Source organism: Drosophila kikkawai, chromosome 2R (genome assembly GCF_030179895.1).
Source record: "Drosophila kikkawai strain 14028-0561.14 chromosome 2R, DkikHiC1v2, whole genome shotgun sequence".
NCBI classification, from domain to species: Eukaryota; Metazoa; Arthropoda; class Insecta; order Diptera; family Drosophilidae; genus Drosophila; species Drosophila kikkawai.
The window spans coordinates 11407134-11426382 of NC_091729.1; the positions used below are offsets into that span (position 1 = coordinate 11407134).

Here is a 19249-nt window from a genome sequence, read left to right on the forward strand (position 1 = left end):
ATCTTAGTAGAAAAATATCCTGGGAAAAGGATAACAATCTGATACAATTTAGATTTGGAAAAGAAAATAACACTTATTTTTCAATGTCTTACCTTTCCACCTTATTTAATAATATTTAACTCTTAAAATCTGTATTTAAATATCTCCATAAATACTCGCACTTCTTAACTGGCGAAAAGTATGCAATATTTTTGCAATTTGCATATCCTGCGTTTTGATCGGAAAATTAATCTAAAAAACTAAATACAGTTTTAGAGGTTTAGAATAGAATGTAAGCTTTTTCCTTACATTTACAGCTCCTTTCTCAAACCTAATCCAATATTCTCCCTCAATTTTTTCGCTTACCATCTCCGGTTCCTTGTAATCCCGCTCCACTGTACCTGGATATCCTCCGTCGGCGTTGGCAATCGCCGTTCTTATTTCCCACCGACAGTCCTCGACGAACAACAGAATCGAAAACGACACAGCCCACGCAAAGCCCGCAAAAAAAACAAAACATAAAAAACAACTCACGAAAAAACCTTAGCGACAAAAACAAAGTTCAGTGTCTCGGCAGCCGTTTATCCTCGAAGTTGGCCATAAGCGAACGCGAAAACAGGAAAGCATAAAGGATTTCAAACAGGGGATTTGCATACTTCTCAATCATAAATAAGCGACAAAAATGAGGCATCTCTGGCTGCTGCTCCTTATCGCCGGCGGATCTGTCCAGTTTCCAGGTAAAAATCGACTGCATCTCGGCATCTCTCCATCTCTCACATCTTTTGCCGCACAGAGAGTCCCATTAAAAAAAAAACAGTTCGGGCAACAAATTAATTTACATTCAATTCGTAATCTTTATGTGCTGTGGATTTTTGTTTCGGAAACATATGCGGGCTCTATAAAAAAGAGCACTCTTGAGGGGCTCAAGACGCAGACACTCTTCAGAGTCGTGGGCCACAATGAAATACTTGTAAATATCTTGTTTGTTTGCTGCCTCCTATTACCCACTCATGGCAGCTAATTTGCATAATCTGGAGATTATAATCCTGGGCGAAAACCTAGTCTAGTGCACTTGTGTTCGTGTCCTACGTACGGGTTGTTGCAGGCGCTCAGGCAATCGATGGATTACATTGCACTTGCCCCCGCTCTCCTCGGCTTTTCCGCTTTTCCGCTGACCCAATAATGGCAGCTTATGTTAAACCATTAAAGTATCATATGATACTCGGATTGCCTCATCACTATATTAATCCATAACTTTGGCACATCTGCAAAAAGTAGCGTGAATAAATAAATGATCAGGGTTGAATCATTGTGACAATTGTGAATTAATTAATAAGAATCCCCAGTGCTCATCGTCATCAATGGGTTTTGTGTTAAAAAAGAAATTAACTGATTCATGAATATAGTAAAAAAAAGCTTGAAATTCCGAGATAAATTTGCATATCGAAGAGATCACAAAAGTTAGTCATCTATTGACATTTTTTACGACTCTTTGGAATACAAATATACCAATAGCGAGAAGGTTTGTAATGTAATGGAACTTTTGGGAGGTATTATTCATCAGTACATATTGCTAAAATAATTAATTAAGAAATTTATAAAGCCAAAGAGGGACTTAATAATAAATTATCTTGTTAAAAGTAGGATTGATCAATGTTAAGCTAGCTGCCATATTGCAACTAGAACTGGTTGGAAATTTTAAAAGCAATCTAAGTTTTCTCTACTAAAATTAAAAACAAAGTCATTAAATAAATATATAACAGAAAAGGTAACCAACTGGTAATGCTTATATATCCTAAAAGATTAATATTTTAATTCAAGACATATTTATTGTATTGAATTCCCGTATTGCCTCATCACTCACATCAATAGGATGGTTAGGTATTCACCAGAGGTTGCATTTTCGCCATTCCCGCCACTGGAACCGGCTCCAAACTCCATAAAGCACTTGTCTGCCACCCAAAACTATCAAAGAAAAAGTGCTTCAAAGGGTCGCCAGTTTTATGGCAAAGTTTTCCTTAAACGCTGCCCGGGGTGTTATTAGCGGGAGGGGGGGCTGGGAGATGGAAATGGGTAGAGCGCGTGGGCTGGAAGATGGGCGGGAAGTGGAAGTGGTGTCGGGAAGAACGTGTGTCATTCATGGAATTGACGACAATTTGGTAACCACTTGTAAGCAGGGCTTGTCTTTCCTAACTCATGAGTATGCACTGGGAGAAAATACTGGGAAATCTTAATTACATAAATAGTAAATCTGAAGAAGAATTCGTTACCCTTATTTATAATTAGCAGATGACAGTATAAAAAATGTTATTAATTACAAGAAAAAAAACCAAAGGCCAGAGATCCAAATTAAATTTTAAAAACCTTGCATTTTTAATTGTTTCGATACTTAAATTTTATTTACTTAACATTTAAATACTACTATTCAGATACTGAATTTTATACATAATAATTTTATTAAATAAAAAATCAACACTTCCCTCTGTTTTTCTCTGTGCACTGGCATTGTTCAGTGCTTACAAATAGAGAAATTAGAGGAACAGTAAATGGAAAAAGGATGGAAGGGGGGAATGGGGTAGGGATGATCACATTGTTAAAAATATCAACTTGATTAAAGTGGCTCTTGAATAATTAAGCAACTGGGAGCGGGCCTGGGGAGCTGTGGTAGCCGAGCTGTCCGAATGGAGGAGAATATGGCGAGGTAATTGCCGCATCATGCGTGCGTTCCAGGGTTATTTCTGCGGCTTATCGATATTAATTATAATACTGAGAGGACAATGGAAGCGTGGGATTTCATGATGATGTTGATGGCGATGGGGTTGGGCATGTGAGTTGACAAGTTGCCCTTAACTTGTTGGGCTTTAACTTTCTATAAATATATACAGAGGAGAACTATACAGTAGGATGAACTGAACACAATTATAGAATTATAAAAATTTTTTAACATTTATTGATATATGATTATTTATAATATAATATAAAATAATATAAAACTTGTTTGCCAAATACAAGAATTACAAAAAATACAGTCAAAAACTCATATTTTGCAATACAAATTTGCTAAATACATAAGGAACTCTGTGAACTAATAATACCCCATCATAAAGCGAGACTTTTTATAGGTGCTTACCTGTTATTATTATCATTAATAGTTAATCTTTTAGATTATATCCCATTTCATCTTAATTTCTAATCAATTTCTGAGGCATACTTTCGGGCTCCTCACTTCTGGACACCCTGCAGAGCCACCGTTAATAAACTGAACTTGATCTACAGAGTTTTATGAGTCAAGAAGATTAAATCATCCCTCACTTTCCGCTGACCCGAATTTCGCTTTCCGGGCAAACACAAGAAGGGGACGGCTAGTAACTACGCCAAGGCTAAGAAAGGTGTCCCGACATGTCTGCCAATGTCTCCTCATTTTTCCTAACGAGAGTGTAAACAAAACTAATAACTTTGGCCCAAACACAAATATATACATACATATAAGCAGACACACACACACACACCCACGCCAAGGAGTACGGCATACCCATAAACATACGAATTATATATGGCAAATTGGCAATTTTCGCAGCCATTAAGCAATGCGCTAAACGTGCAAATGACGCAACCGAATGTACAACATCCTTGGGCCAAATACAAAACCAAATTCAAATCCAGATACATACATATACCCCCTGAAATATCGGTGAGTGAGTGTGTGTGTGTGTGTGTGCCTGCATATGCTGAGTAGTATTCCCGAAAAGAATGCCGTTCCGTGACCTGACCTCCAACCGGGAGTTGTACCCATCATATCACTCCAGAATGGGCGTTGACACGCTCCCTGGGAAAATGGAATAGGGGCTTGGCCCCGGCTATTCCGTATTCTCTCTCGTTAATGGTTTTATGCTGCTGCTGCCTTCTCGGGGGCCTTTGGGGCTTAGGCTGCGAAACTATCGCCAGACACGGAAATCTGGGAAGGCGATGGCACCTTCTGGAGTGCTTTTCAATGCATAATACAATGTGTGTCTGTGTGTGTTTGCCCGTCGGCTAATTACAATTTATTCCCAGGTGTGCTGACCTTGCCGGAGGCACTCCCAGCCAAATCTGGAGGCGGTGGCGGAGGAGGAGTCACTGCCCAAGCAGCCGGTGAGGCCAGCCCGGACTACGGTGAATACGAGGATGATGATTCGCAGCGAGCACCGGGAAATCTGGCCAAGTCCACGGCAGGTCCCAAGATTCCAGATCCTTACTTTGAGCAAAAGGAGGTGACCATCTATGTGGCTGCCAATGCCACCAGTGTCAAGCTGGAATGTCCTGTGAAGAATTACGATGGTGAGTCCCAGACAACAAAATCATCTCATAAAACTGAAGCATTACTGGTTTTACCTTTTTTCGAAAGCCGCCCACCATGTCATCCTCTGGTACAAGGACGGCGTTGTCGTCACCACCGGCAAAACCATAGTGAATAATATATACGGCCTGGACAACCAGTTCACCCTGACCGTGCCCCTGAACAGCTCCAATGGCACGGAGCAGCGATTTTCGTGCAGCGCCAATGCCTCGTCGGATATACGACACAAGGTGACCATCCGTTTTGGTCCAGAGCCAAGCACCCCGGCTCCATCTACAGTACCTGCAGCGGCTGTAACACCCTCACCCGCCAACGATTCGGCGCCCATAGGCCGGGACATTGGCCTCTTGCTGCTGGCATTGATCTTGGCTCCGCTCCAACTGTCAGTGTCCTCTGCCCTTTTCTGAAGCGGGCCAAGTTCAAGAGCCCTCTTAAAATCAGCACCACCGGCGGGGATGCGCACTGCAACAGATGAGCTTGACGAGGGATGCAGTCGAGGAGAAACGAGGCGAATTGATGGCTTTTGGCGTATTAAGTTAGGTGTTGCTTTGTTAATGTATAATATATATAGGAAACCCGATCTTTGCGGGGAAGCAAACTTCCTAGAGCTATAGAGATTATTTGAATTCCACTTCCAACTCTGCTTCCTCTACTTCCAAACTCGATAGCCATGTTTATAGACTCCGTTGAAGAGTAACTTGTACTTGAATTTAGAAACGCTATACGAATTAGCCTAGTGTGATTGCTTTAGTCGTGCGCTTAATGAATCGACAGATTAGTACATAATTGATTTTAACTTAGCGGAACAAAATGCGATAACAAGTGGCTTAACGAATCATTGTGAGGGATACTTACCATATACTATATATGAACGGATTTGAGCAGTGTATGTAATTTTGTCGAATGTAAAACTGAAACAGAAATAAACTAGAGCTGCTATAGACCCAGCTGAAACCATTCAATGAAATCCACCCCTATATGCAGGCGGCGGGTCGGGCCAGGATTCCCTGGCGCATGGGGAAACACACAAACACACAAACACACACACACGACACACGCGCGCAAGAGGGACAACAAAGCGCTGTGTCCTGCTGTATCCTGCAGCTGCAACGTCGGCGGAGGCGGAGGAATTCCGCAATATGTGTAGGGCCTGCCAGCCATATGGCGGCTCCTAAGGGTGGTGTGGTGAATGGTGGTGGCGGTGGCACAAGCCCCAGGCGAGAATTTCACTCAGTCGTCGGCTAAACAGCGATCAGGACACACACATCTAGTCAGCGGAAGAAATCAGCGCCCAGCACAGCCAAGGTAAGTTCAATCTGTTCAGGAATACTATAGCAAGCCTAAACTTAGCTCTCCTCGTCTTAGATGATACCGCAAAGTGAGGGTCCCGCTTTATTCGAAGATTCCTACGCTGGGGAGCCCCATTTCTCAGAAGACTCTGCCTGTGGCCAGAGTCGTTGTGGCAAAACCCAGACAGCCCTGGAGGTCTACCAAAGAATACTCCAGCGCCTCGAGAGGCAAGAAGACACCACAAAAGCCCATCAAAACGATCTAAAGAGACAAATTTGGATTGCTAGCTTTACTGGAGGAACCATACAATATCATTGTTAAAGATCTCAAAGATACCGAAACTAGTTAAATAAAAATATTGCTATCTTTACAATTTTATAATTTTTTTTCATTATAAGTAGGCTTTGGATCCTTCTGCTGTTGTGTCAACTATGCTTTGACCTAGCAGAACATCATTCGTAATTCAGTTTCAATACAGTAAACATCAAAATCTCCAGTAACATTTTACAAATACTTTTCAGTTTAGTAAACAAAAAATTTTTAAGTGTGAAATTTTACATTGACAATATGGTGAATATGGTGAGTGAAACTACAAACAACCATTATGGTTAATGTACAAATATCTAAAAACCTAGAGAATTTTCTTTATTTAAGTTATATTTAAAATATTTCAAAGTTTTTAGCTTATTTCCTTACATTATTCAGAGGAAAAAACGTGTAAAGCTTTTACTAATCGATTTTAACTAATGATTTAAACCAGGATAAGGCCTGCAGAAAGCCGAAACGGAAGTCGGCTTGCAACAAAAGGATGGCACGTAAAAAATGCAGCAAACCGGGACCTGTTACTAATAATGGTTACTTGAATTTCCTTCGAGCTTTTCGAAAGAAAAACTGTGGCCTTATGCCGAGGGAGCTTGTCTCGAAGGCAGCCCGAGCTTGGAACTGCCTGCCCGAACATATAAAGGATAGATACCGCCGCCTAGTAAGTTCTACCTTTCCCTAAGAAAGGGTTTTTTCTGACGAAACTTTCTCCACAGGCTTGCAAAATTACTACTAGCCCTAAACACAAGGCACGCCCAATTTGTCAGAAAATGAATGGAGGGAATCAATGTTAATAGGTTTAACATATGTAAGTCGAATTTCCATAAAATGAGCTTAAAAATTAAATATTTTTCCTCCACAGACTGACGCTCCTCGAAACTCTTTTTAAACAAAAGCCCTCTAGAGCCTCCTTTTAAGCATCCACTTCCTGAACTTTCGATATATTTAACAAATTGTATTGTTTATTTAGTTAATTTTGATAAAGCAAAATAGTTTTGGCAACTCGTGTCTTTAATTATAAAGTATAACAAGAAAGTAAAGCATCTTCGGCAAAGTAGGGGTTAACAGTAAAAATATTCTTAATCAGCGTTGACAGGCGTATTGATTTAGCCACGTCAATCTATTAAAAAGAACACCACGCATAATCTTACCACGTTAGACAGGGGATATCCCTGATATGCATCTTATAGGTCCCCCAGGCTAGAGGTCCCTAAACATTATCCATAACTGAGCCGATTAGAGTAAGCGGTCAATAAATATGCTAGAAACTACATTCCGTAAGAGAAAAACAAATGCGAAGTATTTTTTTTTTTGTTCACATTTATTAACATATCATTTTGTTGGTAATATTTTATAGAAAAGGTTACTTACCCATCTGTTAGTTCTGGCAAATAATAAAAAAAAAGAGTACAAATAAGAATTAATATTTGAATAGCATGAGCTTTAATAGTTTATTGTATTTTCTTTATTTCTTGTTTATAAATTCATAATGTTTTATTAACTTAGTTTTAAAACGCCTTTTAATGTTTTTGATTTCCAAAATGGACTCTTAATCATCTGGAGTTATTCGGTTTCAATTGAACAATGTGATTATTCCATTCGGTATTTATTTATTTCACAGAGATATCTTGCTTCTACTGCTAGGTGACATGAGTATAAATAAGTATGGGCAGGATGGGGTTATTCAATTGAACCGATTATAATTGGCTCTGCTTGGACAGTGATTATTTAATTCTTTTATTTCATCAAGAATAGTGAATAATTAAAAACTCAATCATCAATCACTATTATGACAGTAATTGTAGTATATATTGGACTTATGACCTGATGGCGTGGACGCCAACAGTTCAGATTGGTTTATGGAAATTATAAATTAAGGATTAAAGTTATATTCTTTCGATTTTATAGCGTGAGAACGCATTATTACATTATTCATTCATAGAATTACTTCAAATTTAACGTTTCTTCTTGTGAGAATTACTTCAAAATTAACGTTTCTTCTTGTTAGGCCAAGATTCTTTTATGGATTTATTATGTGTAATATTGTTCTCAGCAGGGCTTTTTTTATAATCATAAACATCGTCCTTTGTTATCGTTTATAGCGGTATGCGGTGGAATCAACCGGAGCCGCGATCGGTGCAGCTCGCTACTATTATTTATATTTTTTGAGTATGGAATACGGATTGGGCTTATAGGACTTGATGGGCGGTTCGCGCATACGTTTCATGTCAGGATATGGTCGTTTATATGCCGCTGCGTTTGCTGATATTATTGATGGACGTGCTATAAAATTTGTTCATTATTATTTTTAGTCAGTTATTATTTAAAAAAGTTTATCGATCATTAGAATAAAGATATTTTAGTTTATTTTGAAAATTTTTCTAGTAAATTATGTTATTTGCATTGAGAAGCATTTCTCGTTCATTCACTGGTTCTGTGTTGCTACAATCTATCCCAAGGAAACCCATTCAAAGTGCTGTGCCCCATAAATAAATGGAGTGAATGCAATGAGGATGGAAAGAAGGGATCTAATAGATATAATTATATATGTAGATCTAAGGCTGAAAAAATGTAGCTAGAGGGCAAAAAATCATGCTTGGTCATGCCACTTACGTTTGCTGTACTCATAGCCCGTGGGTGCGCGCTTGGGGGGCAAACGGTGCTCGTATTCGTAGGCCGCCTCCTCCGCCTCGTCAACTCTATAAACAACAACCATGTCAGTGAATATGTCAAGGCAAGTTGGCTATAAGGATTAAGTCTCTTTTCAGACGCGTCAACTCTTTGGTCATGTTATCCCGGTGGGTGCATGTAAATTATACAAAATTATACTTTACAAGTAACTTACTCAGGCGGATTTTCCGCAGCTCTCTTGATCAAATTGATGAACTTGGGGGCTCCGTTGCTGCTGCCACCGAACTTTTTATCAAATACGGATCTGTAAAATAACAATAAGCAATAAAACTACATGATTTTATAAGATCGAGGATGTCTCCGTCTTACCTGTAAGCCTCTAAATTGGGTCCATGTATGTTCTTGGCCGACTCGGGATCCATTTCCATCAACTCGCGCAGCTGCTCGTGTGACACTTCGTCGTTCTTGTCTGGAATTAGATACTTACGAATCTCGGCAAGGGCATAAGCAATGCGAGCATAGCACTCGGCCGGCGTGGCCACAGTGCTGACCTCCAGAAAGAGGTCCTTCTGCAAGTGGGCATATCGCGGATCACCACAGTTGCGCAACTGCTCCTCCTTGGCCCGATCACGGATCGAGGTGCGACCCTTGATGGCGATCTTGCACTGAGTCTCATCCTGCAGGCGACGCAGGGAGTTGCCTTTGGGGCCCAGAATCTTGCCAGTGAAGTTGAACTGCAGCAACATATCGGAATTATTAATGGGTAACTGCAGATTCGCGGCTTGTAACTCACCTTCGGGTACTGCTTGACAGGCACAAAGACCTTCTGGGTTATCTTCATGGGCTTCTGCTTGTAGACATCGGCATAGAATTCTTTGCCCGGAATGCGGCCAGTGCAGTAAACGCGATCCACAGCTGCAAAAAAGGATGTTTTACTTACTTTCTTATAAGATTCTTTGGATCAAGATTTACCTTCGTCGATTAGCAATGCGCAAAGAGGGAACTCGGCGGACAGACGCTGGCGCTCCTCGTCCAGATCCGCCAAGAACTTCTGGGCCACCTCATTAAGACGCGGCTGATGATCGTGGGTAACTGGTTTTTCAGTAAACTCTGCAGTTCCTTCCATTTTAAGCGCTAATTTTTTCTTTCAATCTCACGAAATTTGGAAAACTGTATGTATAATAGTGCAAAGTTGTCAGTAGGGTTGCCAGTCGCGTTCAAAGCCAGGGATGGAAAACTACACGCTTACAACGATTTGTGTTATTTGTAGTTGAATACAAATATTATTGATATCCTTAAAAAAAAAGTAATATACAAGTTTTTTATAAAGAATATGTTTTATTTAGTTCCCTGATAAAAATAAACTTTCGCGGCTCTGCCAGGGTTACGCTAAACAGAGTTGCCAAGTCATTGAACTATCGATACTTTTCGCGGCTTTCTGGCTGCTCATCTCTAAAGCGTGGAATTTACATTTATTTTGTTCGCAATAAACAATGGCGAGCGAAGACCTTTTCCAGCATGAATTCTCCGAAGAACAAGACTTGGAGCTCGGGCAAGTCATGGAGACGGAGGCAGTGGAGCAAGTGGAAGCTGATGAGCCCACCGAAGTGATAGAGGATTCGGAAGAGAATCCCCCAAAGGAAGCTGCCACCGAAAAGGCTACAGACAAGCCGGGTGAGTTCTGTTTACCATTAAATAAAGTTTAAATCATAATTGCCGATCTTAAACAGTAACAAATGGGGAGAAAACAAGCCCTGAACACGAGGCCAAGATGACACAACTGCCAATGGCTCGCATACGGAACATAATGAAGCTGGATCCGGATATGCAAGTTGCCAACAATGAGGCTGTGTTTGCAGTGACCAGAGCCGTGGAACTTTTCGTTGCCTCATTGGCCAGGGAATCCTATACGTACACCGTCCAGTCCAAGAAGAAAACCATTCAAAAGCGGGACGTGGAAATGGCCATATCGGCTGTGGACAGCCTGTTGTTCCTAGATGGAGCCATGAACTTTTGAACCAACTCTAAATTAAGTTATATCCATAAACACCCCGAGTAAAACACGATTATTTCATAATTGTATTTATTTGGGGATACTTTTGCTGGAAACATGTTCTGTTGTATTCAGCCTAATGATTTAAAATTAAAAATAATATTTAAGTTGTAAAACAATGGTCGACTCACAAAAACAAACAAATTAAAAGAAATAATCATAAGCGACAACGTTGGACGTTTCACAATACTCTTTTTTTTTTTAATCGTGGGAATTGTAACGAAGCCGGGAATTTGTTTAATTTGTAGTTGAACTGCTGCTGAATCGTGTTTGCAATACTTACTTTGTCGTCGTTGGGCATATATCTGTGATTTCTTTATGTTTTATTGTTGGTTTTATCTCCATAATCATATGAAACAATATTTCCAAAGCTTAGACTAACATTACGCATTGATTAATTAATTGTTTTGGGGATTTTCGTTTGTGTTTTTTGTTCTCTTTCGTATTTGTTTTTAGGATTTGTTTGTTTTTCTTTCTCTTTTTTTTATACAATGATTTCGAGGATAAAGTTTGTTGTATTGATGATTATTTCATTTAAACACAATTTGAATATTTGGATAACAATTGAAATAGAAACTTAGGTTTGCATTTGATTTTTTGTTTTATTTTTATAGATAGTATATTTAATAGGTGTGCATAGGTTGGATTTGTTGACTTTAAACATTTTTCGATAATTTGTTTTCAATATAGTTTTATTCTTTAGGCTTAACTTTGATTAGTTATGGTTGTTGTTGTTGTTGTTGTAGTTGTTGTTGGGGTTAGAGTTGGGGGGTTTCTTGGGATATTGGTAAATCGATGGGTTAACGTATTTTCGGATATGGAGCCGAGCGATAACGCACGCTTTCACGAGATCGGGATCCAGTTTCGTAGTGAGCAGATGAATGTGATCCCGAGCCCGAGGTGGTTGGTCGATATGACGATGATGAACGACCGTTGCTTGGTTTTGCTATTTTGAAAAGAATTTTATTTGTTGTTTAGATTTAAAAATTGTTTTTGTCTCTGGTGCTTTTTTTTTTTTGTTTTGTAATTATTATTTTTTGTTTTTTTTTGTTTTCTGTTGCTTAGCATATTTAATATATACATTGTGAAAAAAGAAAATAAATTGTTTAACCGGTTTTGAATGCACTACACCCTACGAAAAGTTGTACTATTTTTATTTTCACATTTCAAATATTAAAAAAAATATATATATTGCACAAACTTTGCATCAATTTGTGTTGTCTGAATATTGATTTATCACAGTTGGGATTTTAGTTGTACGAATATTTATTGGGGTTTCTTTTTTTGGATGAAGTTTCATGAATTGGTTTTGGCAAAGGTGTGAGTTGAAATAATTTGATTGTTTTGTCGATTATTTTTTGCTCTTGCTTCTTGCTTGTGGGCTTGTTAGTAGTCGTCCAATTAATGAAGATGATTTAATATTTGTGGCTGTTCAGTTTAGTTTTAGTTGATCTCGCCTCTGTTCAGGCATAGTGCATTTAAAATCTCGTTAAAGTGGGATGGGTTGCCGTCCGTTTATCATAATTTTGGTACGCGGTTTCATGGCGGTTTCTGTTTTTAGGCATTTTCAATTTCGTCGCTTAGTTGAATATAGAAATATTGTATTTTTTTCGATTTGCGTTTAATTTTTCTTCTTGTTTCGCGTTGAGTTGAGTTTAAACGATTTATTTGCTATTTTTCTTTTTTTGTTTTGTTATTTTTTTTTACATTCCTGCTGAGGGATAGAGATTAATTTATGTAAAACGCTGGATAGCTTACCTGAATAGGCCGCTGCATAGGAAGAGGAGGACGAGTGGGGGTGGTACTCACGCCGGTAGTCGCGCTCATAGGAGCTGCTGTCGTACTGGGCGTGGTGGCTCGAGTGCTTCGATGTCTGTGGCGGCGGTGTGGCATAGCGATCGTATTCTCCATGATGGTCGTACAGCTCGTGGTCCCGGGATCTACTGGAATGATATTTGATATTTTAGAGTGAAAGAGTGCTCTCGGAATCTGAACCTTTGTTTGCCCTAGCAGAGAAATTGTTTTCTTTCTAAGAATTCAAGTATTTAGACACCATGCATGACGGATGAAAGGATGATATTAACTCAATGTCTTCTGCGAGGGCAATTGAAAGGATCTATTAGCTTATCCAACCTGTGCGTCTTAACGATGCCATAGTTGGGATCGTCCATCACATATCGTGCCTTCTCCAGAATAGAATATACTTTGGGCTTGGAGGAAGCAGGAGGTGGAGTGCTGTGACGAGACGAAATCCTCAGTAACCAAATAAAAAAATTCGCTCAGAAAATAGACGATCTTACCGAGAACTGTAGGCGCCGTGTTCGCCGTAGGACTTGGAATAGTGGTGAGACTTCTTGTACATGCGCTCCTTGCCGTCCATCTCGCGCAGCTGCTCCAGGCGAATGTCGTCGTTCGCATCGGGGATCATGAACTTGCGGATCTCGCCCAGCGCATAGCTGATCCTGTGATAGGCCTCCGCCGGGGGAGCTACCGTCGATATCTCTACATGCAGGTCCCGGCTGAGATGCGCATACTTGGGATTGCCCGAGCTGCGCAGCTCCTCCTCCTTGCCGTGGTCGCGCATCGAGTTGCGACCCATCACCACCATTTTGCACATCGTTTCCTCCTGCAGCTGGCGCAGTGTATTGCCCTTGGGACCCAGAATCTTGCCCACGAAGTTGAACTTGGGGTACTCTTTGATGGGGAACAGCACCTTCTGTGCCACGCGAATGGGCTTCTCACTGTACACGTTGGCATAGATCTCGGGCTTGGGTATGCGACCGCTAACCAAGATCTTCTCGACCTCTGCGAGCGGGCAAAATCGATTAGATCCGGGGTGTCTTACGTGTCCGAGGGGAAAACTCACCGTCATCGAGCAGGCGCTTGGTGATTATGTGTTTCTTCTCGAGCGTCTTCTTCTCCAGAAGGCACTCTTGCAGGTACGCGTTCGTCTTCTCGTTCAATTGGGGCGTGTCCCGGAGGGCGGCATGGCTGGTGTTGTGACCGCCGCCATCCGCCTCGGGAGTCTCCGGAGCACCGGTCGCCGCTGGCTCCTCGTCGCGTCGCTTCCGCTTGTAGTCTGCGGCGTCCTCATTGTAGTCCCTGTCGTAGTCGCGCGGCATGCCTGTGTTGCGTATAGTGTCCGGAAGTAGAAATTTGCAGAAACGTCCCACTGTTAGGAAAAAAATTCTTTGCGAAGTAGCTGCTGAAAAATATGTATGTGGTAGCCAGTTAGAGGTGGAGAAACACCAGTGCCAACAGGGGTGTAATCGATATTTATCAAGTATCGCCACATCGATTTTTCTCCATCCCTAGCCAGAAATAGCTATATTTAACCGATATTTTCAATTAAAGGGAATAACCTGATTAAAAATAAAATTGAAATAATATTCAGGATTTATTTTTCATGTGACATATTTGGCAAACAAGATTTTGTGCGACATATCGCGATGCACCGCAATAGTTCGACTTTTAAAGTCGATGGAGCAACCGTTCCGTAAGGTAGCAGGCCTTGGAAATATTGAATGTCAGTTCCGACTTAAACTACGACCACATCTTTCAAGAATTAAAAAAAAGAAGAAATTACTAAAAAAAAAACGTAATTTATTATTAAAAAAACGTATTTGGCTTGAAAACTGTTAAGTGCTGTGTTCCATCGCTGGCGCTATCGATTACGCGGCCGCCCACGATTGCGCGTAACAGCACGCTGTCGAAGCACGAGAGCCATCCCAAGAGCCCGGAGTTGCCATACCGCGCCGCTAACATAGTAAAATATACGAATAAAATACACACTTGGAAAAGAGAGAAAAATTAGGGCCACTGGGAAGGCTGAAAGTCGCACACTTGGCAAGCTAATCGAATCGACTGCAATCGCGACCCCACTGTTCGCAAACGGAAAACACGCGACTCGGCACCTGAGCGACCCAAAGTCAGGACAAATGGCGGAAAACGGAATGCGTGTGCCAGGGTCATCCGCCGTAGTGGTGGCGGCGGCGGCGGCTTCCTCGGCGCCCGGAGCTGTGGCGACGGGCAGCAGCGGCACCAGCAACGGGGAGCACGAGACCGAACACAATGCCAATGCGGATGGCGAGAGGGGCCAGCCCGCGCCGGCGATCCAAAAGTACATGCAGGAGCTCATGACGGAGAGGTCGCGCATGGAGAATCACTTCCCCCTGGCGGTGAAGCTGATTGACGAAGGTAATTGATTCGATCCGGTGACCTGTTATCTCAAAGTGACCACGTTTTGCTCTGATCACAGCCCTAGAGCGGGTGCAGCTGAACGGACGCATCCCCACGAGAGACCAGTACGCCGATGTGTACCAGCAGCGTACCATCAAGCTGTCGCAGAAGGTTCACGTGCCCATCAAGGACAAGAAGTTCAACTATGTGGGCAAGCTGCTTGGCCCCAAGGGCAACTCGCTGCGTCGCCTCCAGGAGGAGACGCAGTGCAAGATTGTCATACTCGGTCGCTTCTCGATGAAGGACCGCGCCCGCGAGGAGGAGCTGCGCAACTCTGCAGACGCCAAATACGCCCACCTGAATCTTCCGCTGCACGTTGAGGTGTCCACCATTGCCCCGCCAGCCGAGGCGTACGCCCGTGTGGCCTACGCCCTGGCCGAGATCCGGCGCTACCTCACACCGGACAAGCACGACGATATCCGCCAGGAGCAGTACAGGGAGCTCATGGAGGACCCGGAGGCGGCCAAGAAGCTGACGCTTCGCCAGCTGCAGCAGCAGTCGAATGCAGCTGCCAACGCTGGCGGCGGCGGCGGCGTCGGAGGAGGTGGTGGCGGTGGCAATGCTGGTGGTGGGAACGGAGGAAATGGAGGAGCGGCTGGACCCGGCGGCAACAATGGCAATGCCAACCAGCGCTCCGGCGGCAACTACAGGTGGGTTCAAGATCTATGGCCTCTAAAGGTTGATGGATTAATTAATTTCTATGATTCTCCGGCAGACAAAAGTTTCAGCAACAATCGCACTATCGCCACAACGAGGAGACTGTCTACTTTCGCTCACACAACAACGCCTACCACCAGCCAAAACCCTATGTGCCAGGTGAGTACGCAGAGGGAGCCTCATTCAGCACAGGTTCTTCATAGATTATAATTGCATTCCGTCGTTCTCGTAGCCGCCCAACGGGGCAATGCCATGCACACCACCTTGCCACCACAGGCCATTGTGCGAGCCTCGCCACCTGGAATGGTTGTCAGTGCGGCCAGTTTCAATGGACGGAATGCCGGGATGGGCAATGCCGGCGGCGGGATTATGGCCAACAGCATCGTGGCCACCACTGGTGGTGGCATCGGCGGCGCTGTGCCGCCCAACATGCGCTACCGTCCCGCTGCCCCCTATCAGTTTGTCAAGAAATAATACAGATGGGAGGATGTACCGCCCGCTGCCGTTCGCTGTTTGTTCAACTATTCCTCACCACCATTAATGTCGCATCCGGAAGGATTCACGCTCATCCGTCACACCCATCCCACATGCACACAGCCACAGCAGGCCCGGCTCTAGCCCCAGCCCCAGTCCCGCCCGCATCCACATCCACCCACCCCACACACTGCTCCAAAGGTAGATGTAGCCACAATGAGAACATTGGAAACTTGTCATGCATTAATTTCACCAGGATTTCGGCAGAAAGGAAACCGAAAACGAAACGAATGAGTAAATGTATGTTTAAGAAACTAGCCTAAGTAGACGAATGCTCTGAGGAAGAGACGAACACCTCAACCTTCTCAACATGAACAACAACAACAAGAACACCACCCAACACCCAAACAACAAGCAAGGACCCACCCAACCCAACACACACGCGCACACATGCAAGCACTCCTCCTCCGAGGCGAGGATCTGAGAACCTGGGAACCTTTGAATCTGAGTGTGTTGAGCTCTGCGAGCATTTGGAAGAAGAAATAGGAAGAATAGAGAGGAAAAGAAGTCGGGAAATCGAATTCAGGGATGGTCCCAGTCAAGCCAGAAGTCCTTGTTTTGTTTTATCGTATTTTATTACATTATTAACACTATTATCCTACGTTTCATTGACTTTTAGTTTATATCACAGAATATATCTCCATTTATGTATACACCTGTACGTATGTATCCCCCGCCCGCCGCAGTGGCAGTCGCTTAATCCTTTTGCTTTCTTCATCTCCCGCTCTCCCATTTCCCACTTTCTCCCATTTTTGTTTAAATCCATTTTTCACACTTACGTACATGCATACATATTTATGTTTACGTTTTTTTCGAAGAGGAGGCTTTTTTATTTTTACGTTGTTACGTTGCCTGGACAAAGAAACCAACTACAGATGAATATTGATATAAAATATATATATAAACACAAGTATATGTAAAAGCGGTATGATTTATATTACACATAGTGCGTATATGCAACACACCCACACCATCACACACACACGCGTACGTACATACATATATTCAAGCATCAGCATATTCACTTAAAAAACAAAAACAAACCAAATGAACATTAGAGACGCAAAAGAGAATCTACAAAACAAACAAGCATACATATATCGATTTTCGGTTAATAATAATAACGGAAAGGACAAAGCAACATCCAGAGTCCGGACAGAGAATAATAAGCAAACACATGCATACATACATACATAATTGTTATTGTTGTTGAAAGCAACTAAAATTGTAATAGAAATTATGCAAATATACATACGAATATGACGACAAATGTTAATTGCAGCTTAGTTATTATTTTGTTCAAAACAGACACACACACACAATAACACTGGAAACCAAAACTAAGATAGTCCTCTGCCAGGTGGAACTTGACAAGATGGTCTGATAAGATGATAAACATTTACTGAGACAAGTCCTAGAAGGATATAGCAAGCGAACGACTGAACAGAACGATGAGACCACCTTGTTAACTTCCACCTACCCTGCAGATCCCAGTGGAGATTCAGTTAGAGATGCTTCTGAAGCATCCCAGACACCCGAAACACACACACTACATCCTGTACGAAACATTATATATTATTATATTGCTAATTATCGTTGAATAAATTTCCAATTTGTGAAATAAATATACACATAAGCCGAGGCAAACATTGAAATAACCAAAGCAAATCCGTTTATGATTTTCTGTTCGTTTTGCAATAAAAACAGTCATCTGTTCTGTGTTTAACAAATCATCATTTAACTTTATTGGCTAACAAATACAGGATACAGGGACACACTACAGGGCCCTCACCAGCTGCATAAGGGAGTAGGGGTTCTTGTTGCTCATGAACTTGAGCTGCTCCTCGAAGCCCTGGGGCGTCTTGTTGATCCAATGCCTGTCGAGATAGTAGTTGATGTAGCTGTGGAACTCCTTGTCCGTGTAGTTGTCCACATGGACCGGCACGAAGGGATCCAGGTGCTCGAATCCAGCCTGGCCGAGCAGATAGCGCGGCATATAGGAGTCCATGTAGCCCTCGGTCATGGCGATCTTGTCCACGGACAGGATGCACACCCCGTTGGTCCAGTCGTAGTTGGTGATGTCCAGGAAGGGCTGGGTGAGCGTTATCCTGTCCGGAGTAACGCGCTGCTTGTTGTCCGAGAAAATGCGGGTAATCGGATGGAAGAAGGCATTGAATCCGTCGATGGCCACCATCACCTTGCACTGGCCGGCGGTGGAGAGCTGTTTGAGCTCAGAGATAAGGGCCGCTGTCGTCTCCGAGGCGTACTTAATCCTCGCTATTCCGTGCTCCACCAGCTCGAGTAAGGGGGAGCCCGCCGGCGTGCTCTCACGCTTGCTCCAAACGTACTCCTTGCCGGTCTTCAGCTGGAGTCGCTGCAGGAGCTTTCCGTTCTGGTTCTTGAAGTGCACCAGCCAGGCGGCCGCGTCAAAGGGCAGATCGATCATGCCCTCCTGACCGGCGGCATTGGACGCCTCCTTGGGTCTTTTCATCCAGTTTGGAGCCCAGGGCACGTGCACCAGCAGGAAGTCGTTGAGGGCTCCGTAGTGCAGCACATGGGCCATGGTCAGGGTTTTGCCAGTTCCATTCTCGCCATATAACACATAACGCACCACTGGCTTCGTCAGGTCTGCGCCTTTGATGTACTCCAGTAGTTCCAGGGCAGGATTCCGGACCATCAGACAGGCCTCGGTGAAGGTCTTGATCTGCAGCTCGTACTGCTTGGGCAGGCCGCCGCCGGTGAAAATCTGTTTCTTCTGCTCCGCGGGAATTGTGTAGAACTTGGCCAACTGCAGCGCCGAATGCTCGCCGGGATTGGCCACCGCGGTGCGAAACTCATTTATGGTTGCGCCCTCGGCAGGAGCAACCGCCGCACTCGTAGCCATCTGCTGGACATGGCGCTGCAGCTGGACGGAGACGCGCGACAGGTTCCCAAAGCGGTTTCGGATCATTTTCATTGAGAAATCCTCGAATTGTTGTTAAATAAGACCTAAAACCTGCGGTCCGAGCACATATGGTGGCTATCGGGAATCGGCGGATATCGATAGCAGGCCAGGGATGAAGAATCATTTCTTGTTTATTTTAATTATTTATTAATAATTCTTACAAGTTTTTTTTTGAGGTTTTCAATGTTACTTACGTTAGTTACATTAATTAAAATCTAATTAGAATGAATTTAATAACCGATATAAATGTATCGATAACTGCCTG

General features: G+C 43.0%; 7 protein-coding genes across 13 annotated transcripts; 4 read left to right on the plus strand and 3 right to left on the minus strand.

The window, feature by feature from the left end:
• Positions 1–433: 433 nt before the first annotated feature.
• On the plus strand, positions 434–5282 carry LOC108078004 (uncharacterized). The gene is made up of 3 exons (XM_017171558.2): positions 434–716; positions 4033–4296; positions 4364–5282. Exons 1-3 carry the CDS (start codon positions 662–664, stop codon positions 4720–4722), a joined length of 678 nt encoding a protein of 225 aa, XP_017027047.1. The 5' UTR covers positions 434–661; the 3' UTR covers positions 4723–5282.
• Positions 5283–5544: 262 nt separating this feature from the next.
• On the plus strand, positions 5545–6176 carry VepD (Ventrally-expressed protein D). The gene is made up of 2 exons (XM_017172073.3): positions 5545–5620; positions 5681–6176. The coding sequence occupies exon 2, from the start codon at positions 5681–5683 to the stop codon at positions 5924–5926; it is 246 nt and encodes an 81-aa protein (XP_017027562.1). The 5' UTR covers positions 5545–5620; the 3' UTR covers positions 5927–6176.
• Positions 6177–7346: 1170 nt separating this feature from the next.
• Positions 7347–9779, minus strand: qkr58E-3 (quaking related 58E-3). Of its 3 annotated transcripts, none has more exons than XM_017172071.3 (6): positions 9530–9777; positions 9351–9472; positions 8927–9291; positions 8772–8861; positions 8540–8625; positions 7347–8209 (listed from the first exon to the last, which is right to left on the minus strand). In XM_017172071.3, exons 1-6 carry the CDS (start codon positions 9681–9683, stop codon positions 8079–8081), a joined length of 948 nt encoding a protein of 315 aa, XP_017027560.1. In that variant the 5' UTR covers positions 9684–9777; the 3' UTR covers positions 7347–8078. The 3 variants fall into 3 exon arrangements, with proteins under 3 accessions (XP_017027560.1, XP_070140664.1, XP_070140665.1); XM_070284563.1 differs by lacking the exon at positions 7347–8209 and adding an exon at positions 8282–8487 and having other exon boundaries at positions 9530–9779; XM_070284564.1 differs by lacking the exon at positions 7347–8209 and adding an exon at positions 8285–8481 and having other exon boundaries at positions 9530–9778.
• Positions 9780–9943: 164 nt separating this feature from the next.
• PolE4 (DNA polymerase epsilon subunit 4) lies at positions 9944–10799 on the plus strand. Its single transcript, XM_017172072.3, has 2 exons — positions 9944–10231; positions 10288–10799. The coding sequence occupies exons 1-2, from the start codon at positions 10051–10053 to the stop codon at positions 10572–10574; spliced, it is 468 nt and encodes a 155-aa protein (XP_017027561.1). The 5' UTR covers positions 9944–10050; the 3' UTR covers positions 10575–10799.
• Positions 10800–10912: 113 nt separating this feature from the next.
• Positions 10913–13929, minus strand: qkr58E-1 (quaking related 58E-1). 5 transcript variants are annotated; one of them, XM_017172068.3, is made up of 5 exons: positions 13477–13922; positions 12911–13415; positions 12744–12845; positions 12369–12550; positions 10913–11556 (listed from the first exon to the last, which is right to left on the minus strand). In XM_017172068.3, exons 1-5 carry the CDS (start codon positions 13730–13732, stop codon positions 11411–11413), a joined length of 1191 nt encoding a protein of 396 aa, XP_017027557.1. In that variant the 5' UTR covers positions 13733–13922; the 3' UTR covers positions 10913–11410. The 5 variants fall into 5 exon arrangements, with proteins under 5 accessions (XP_017027557.1, XP_017027556.1, XP_017027559.1 ...); XM_017172067.3 differs by having other exon boundaries at positions 12369–12553; positions 13477–13884; XM_070284562.1 differs by having other exon boundaries at positions 11414–12321; positions 12420–12553; positions 13477–13919.
• A 204-nt stretch (positions 13930–14133) lies between these two features.
• Positions 14134–16121, plus strand: qkr58E-2 (quaking related 58E-2). Its single transcript, XM_017172145.3, has 4 exons — positions 14134–14807; positions 14869–15499; positions 15565–15665; positions 15739–16121. The coding sequence occupies exons 1-4, from the start codon at positions 14549–14551 to the stop codon at positions 15978–15980; spliced, it is 1233 nt and encodes a 410-aa protein (XP_017027634.1). The 5' UTR covers positions 14134–14548; the 3' UTR covers positions 15981–16121.
• Positions 16122–17689: 1568 nt separating this feature from the next.
• mRpS29 (mitochondrial ribosomal protein S29) lies at positions 17690–19061 on the minus strand. The gene has a single exon (XM_017172146.2). It carries the CDS (start codon positions 18994–18996, stop codon positions 17818–17820), a length of 1179 nt encoding a protein of 392 aa, XP_017027635.1. The 5' UTR covers positions 18997–19061; the 3' UTR covers positions 17690–17817.
• Between the last annotated feature and the right edge of the window lie 188 nt (positions 19062–19249).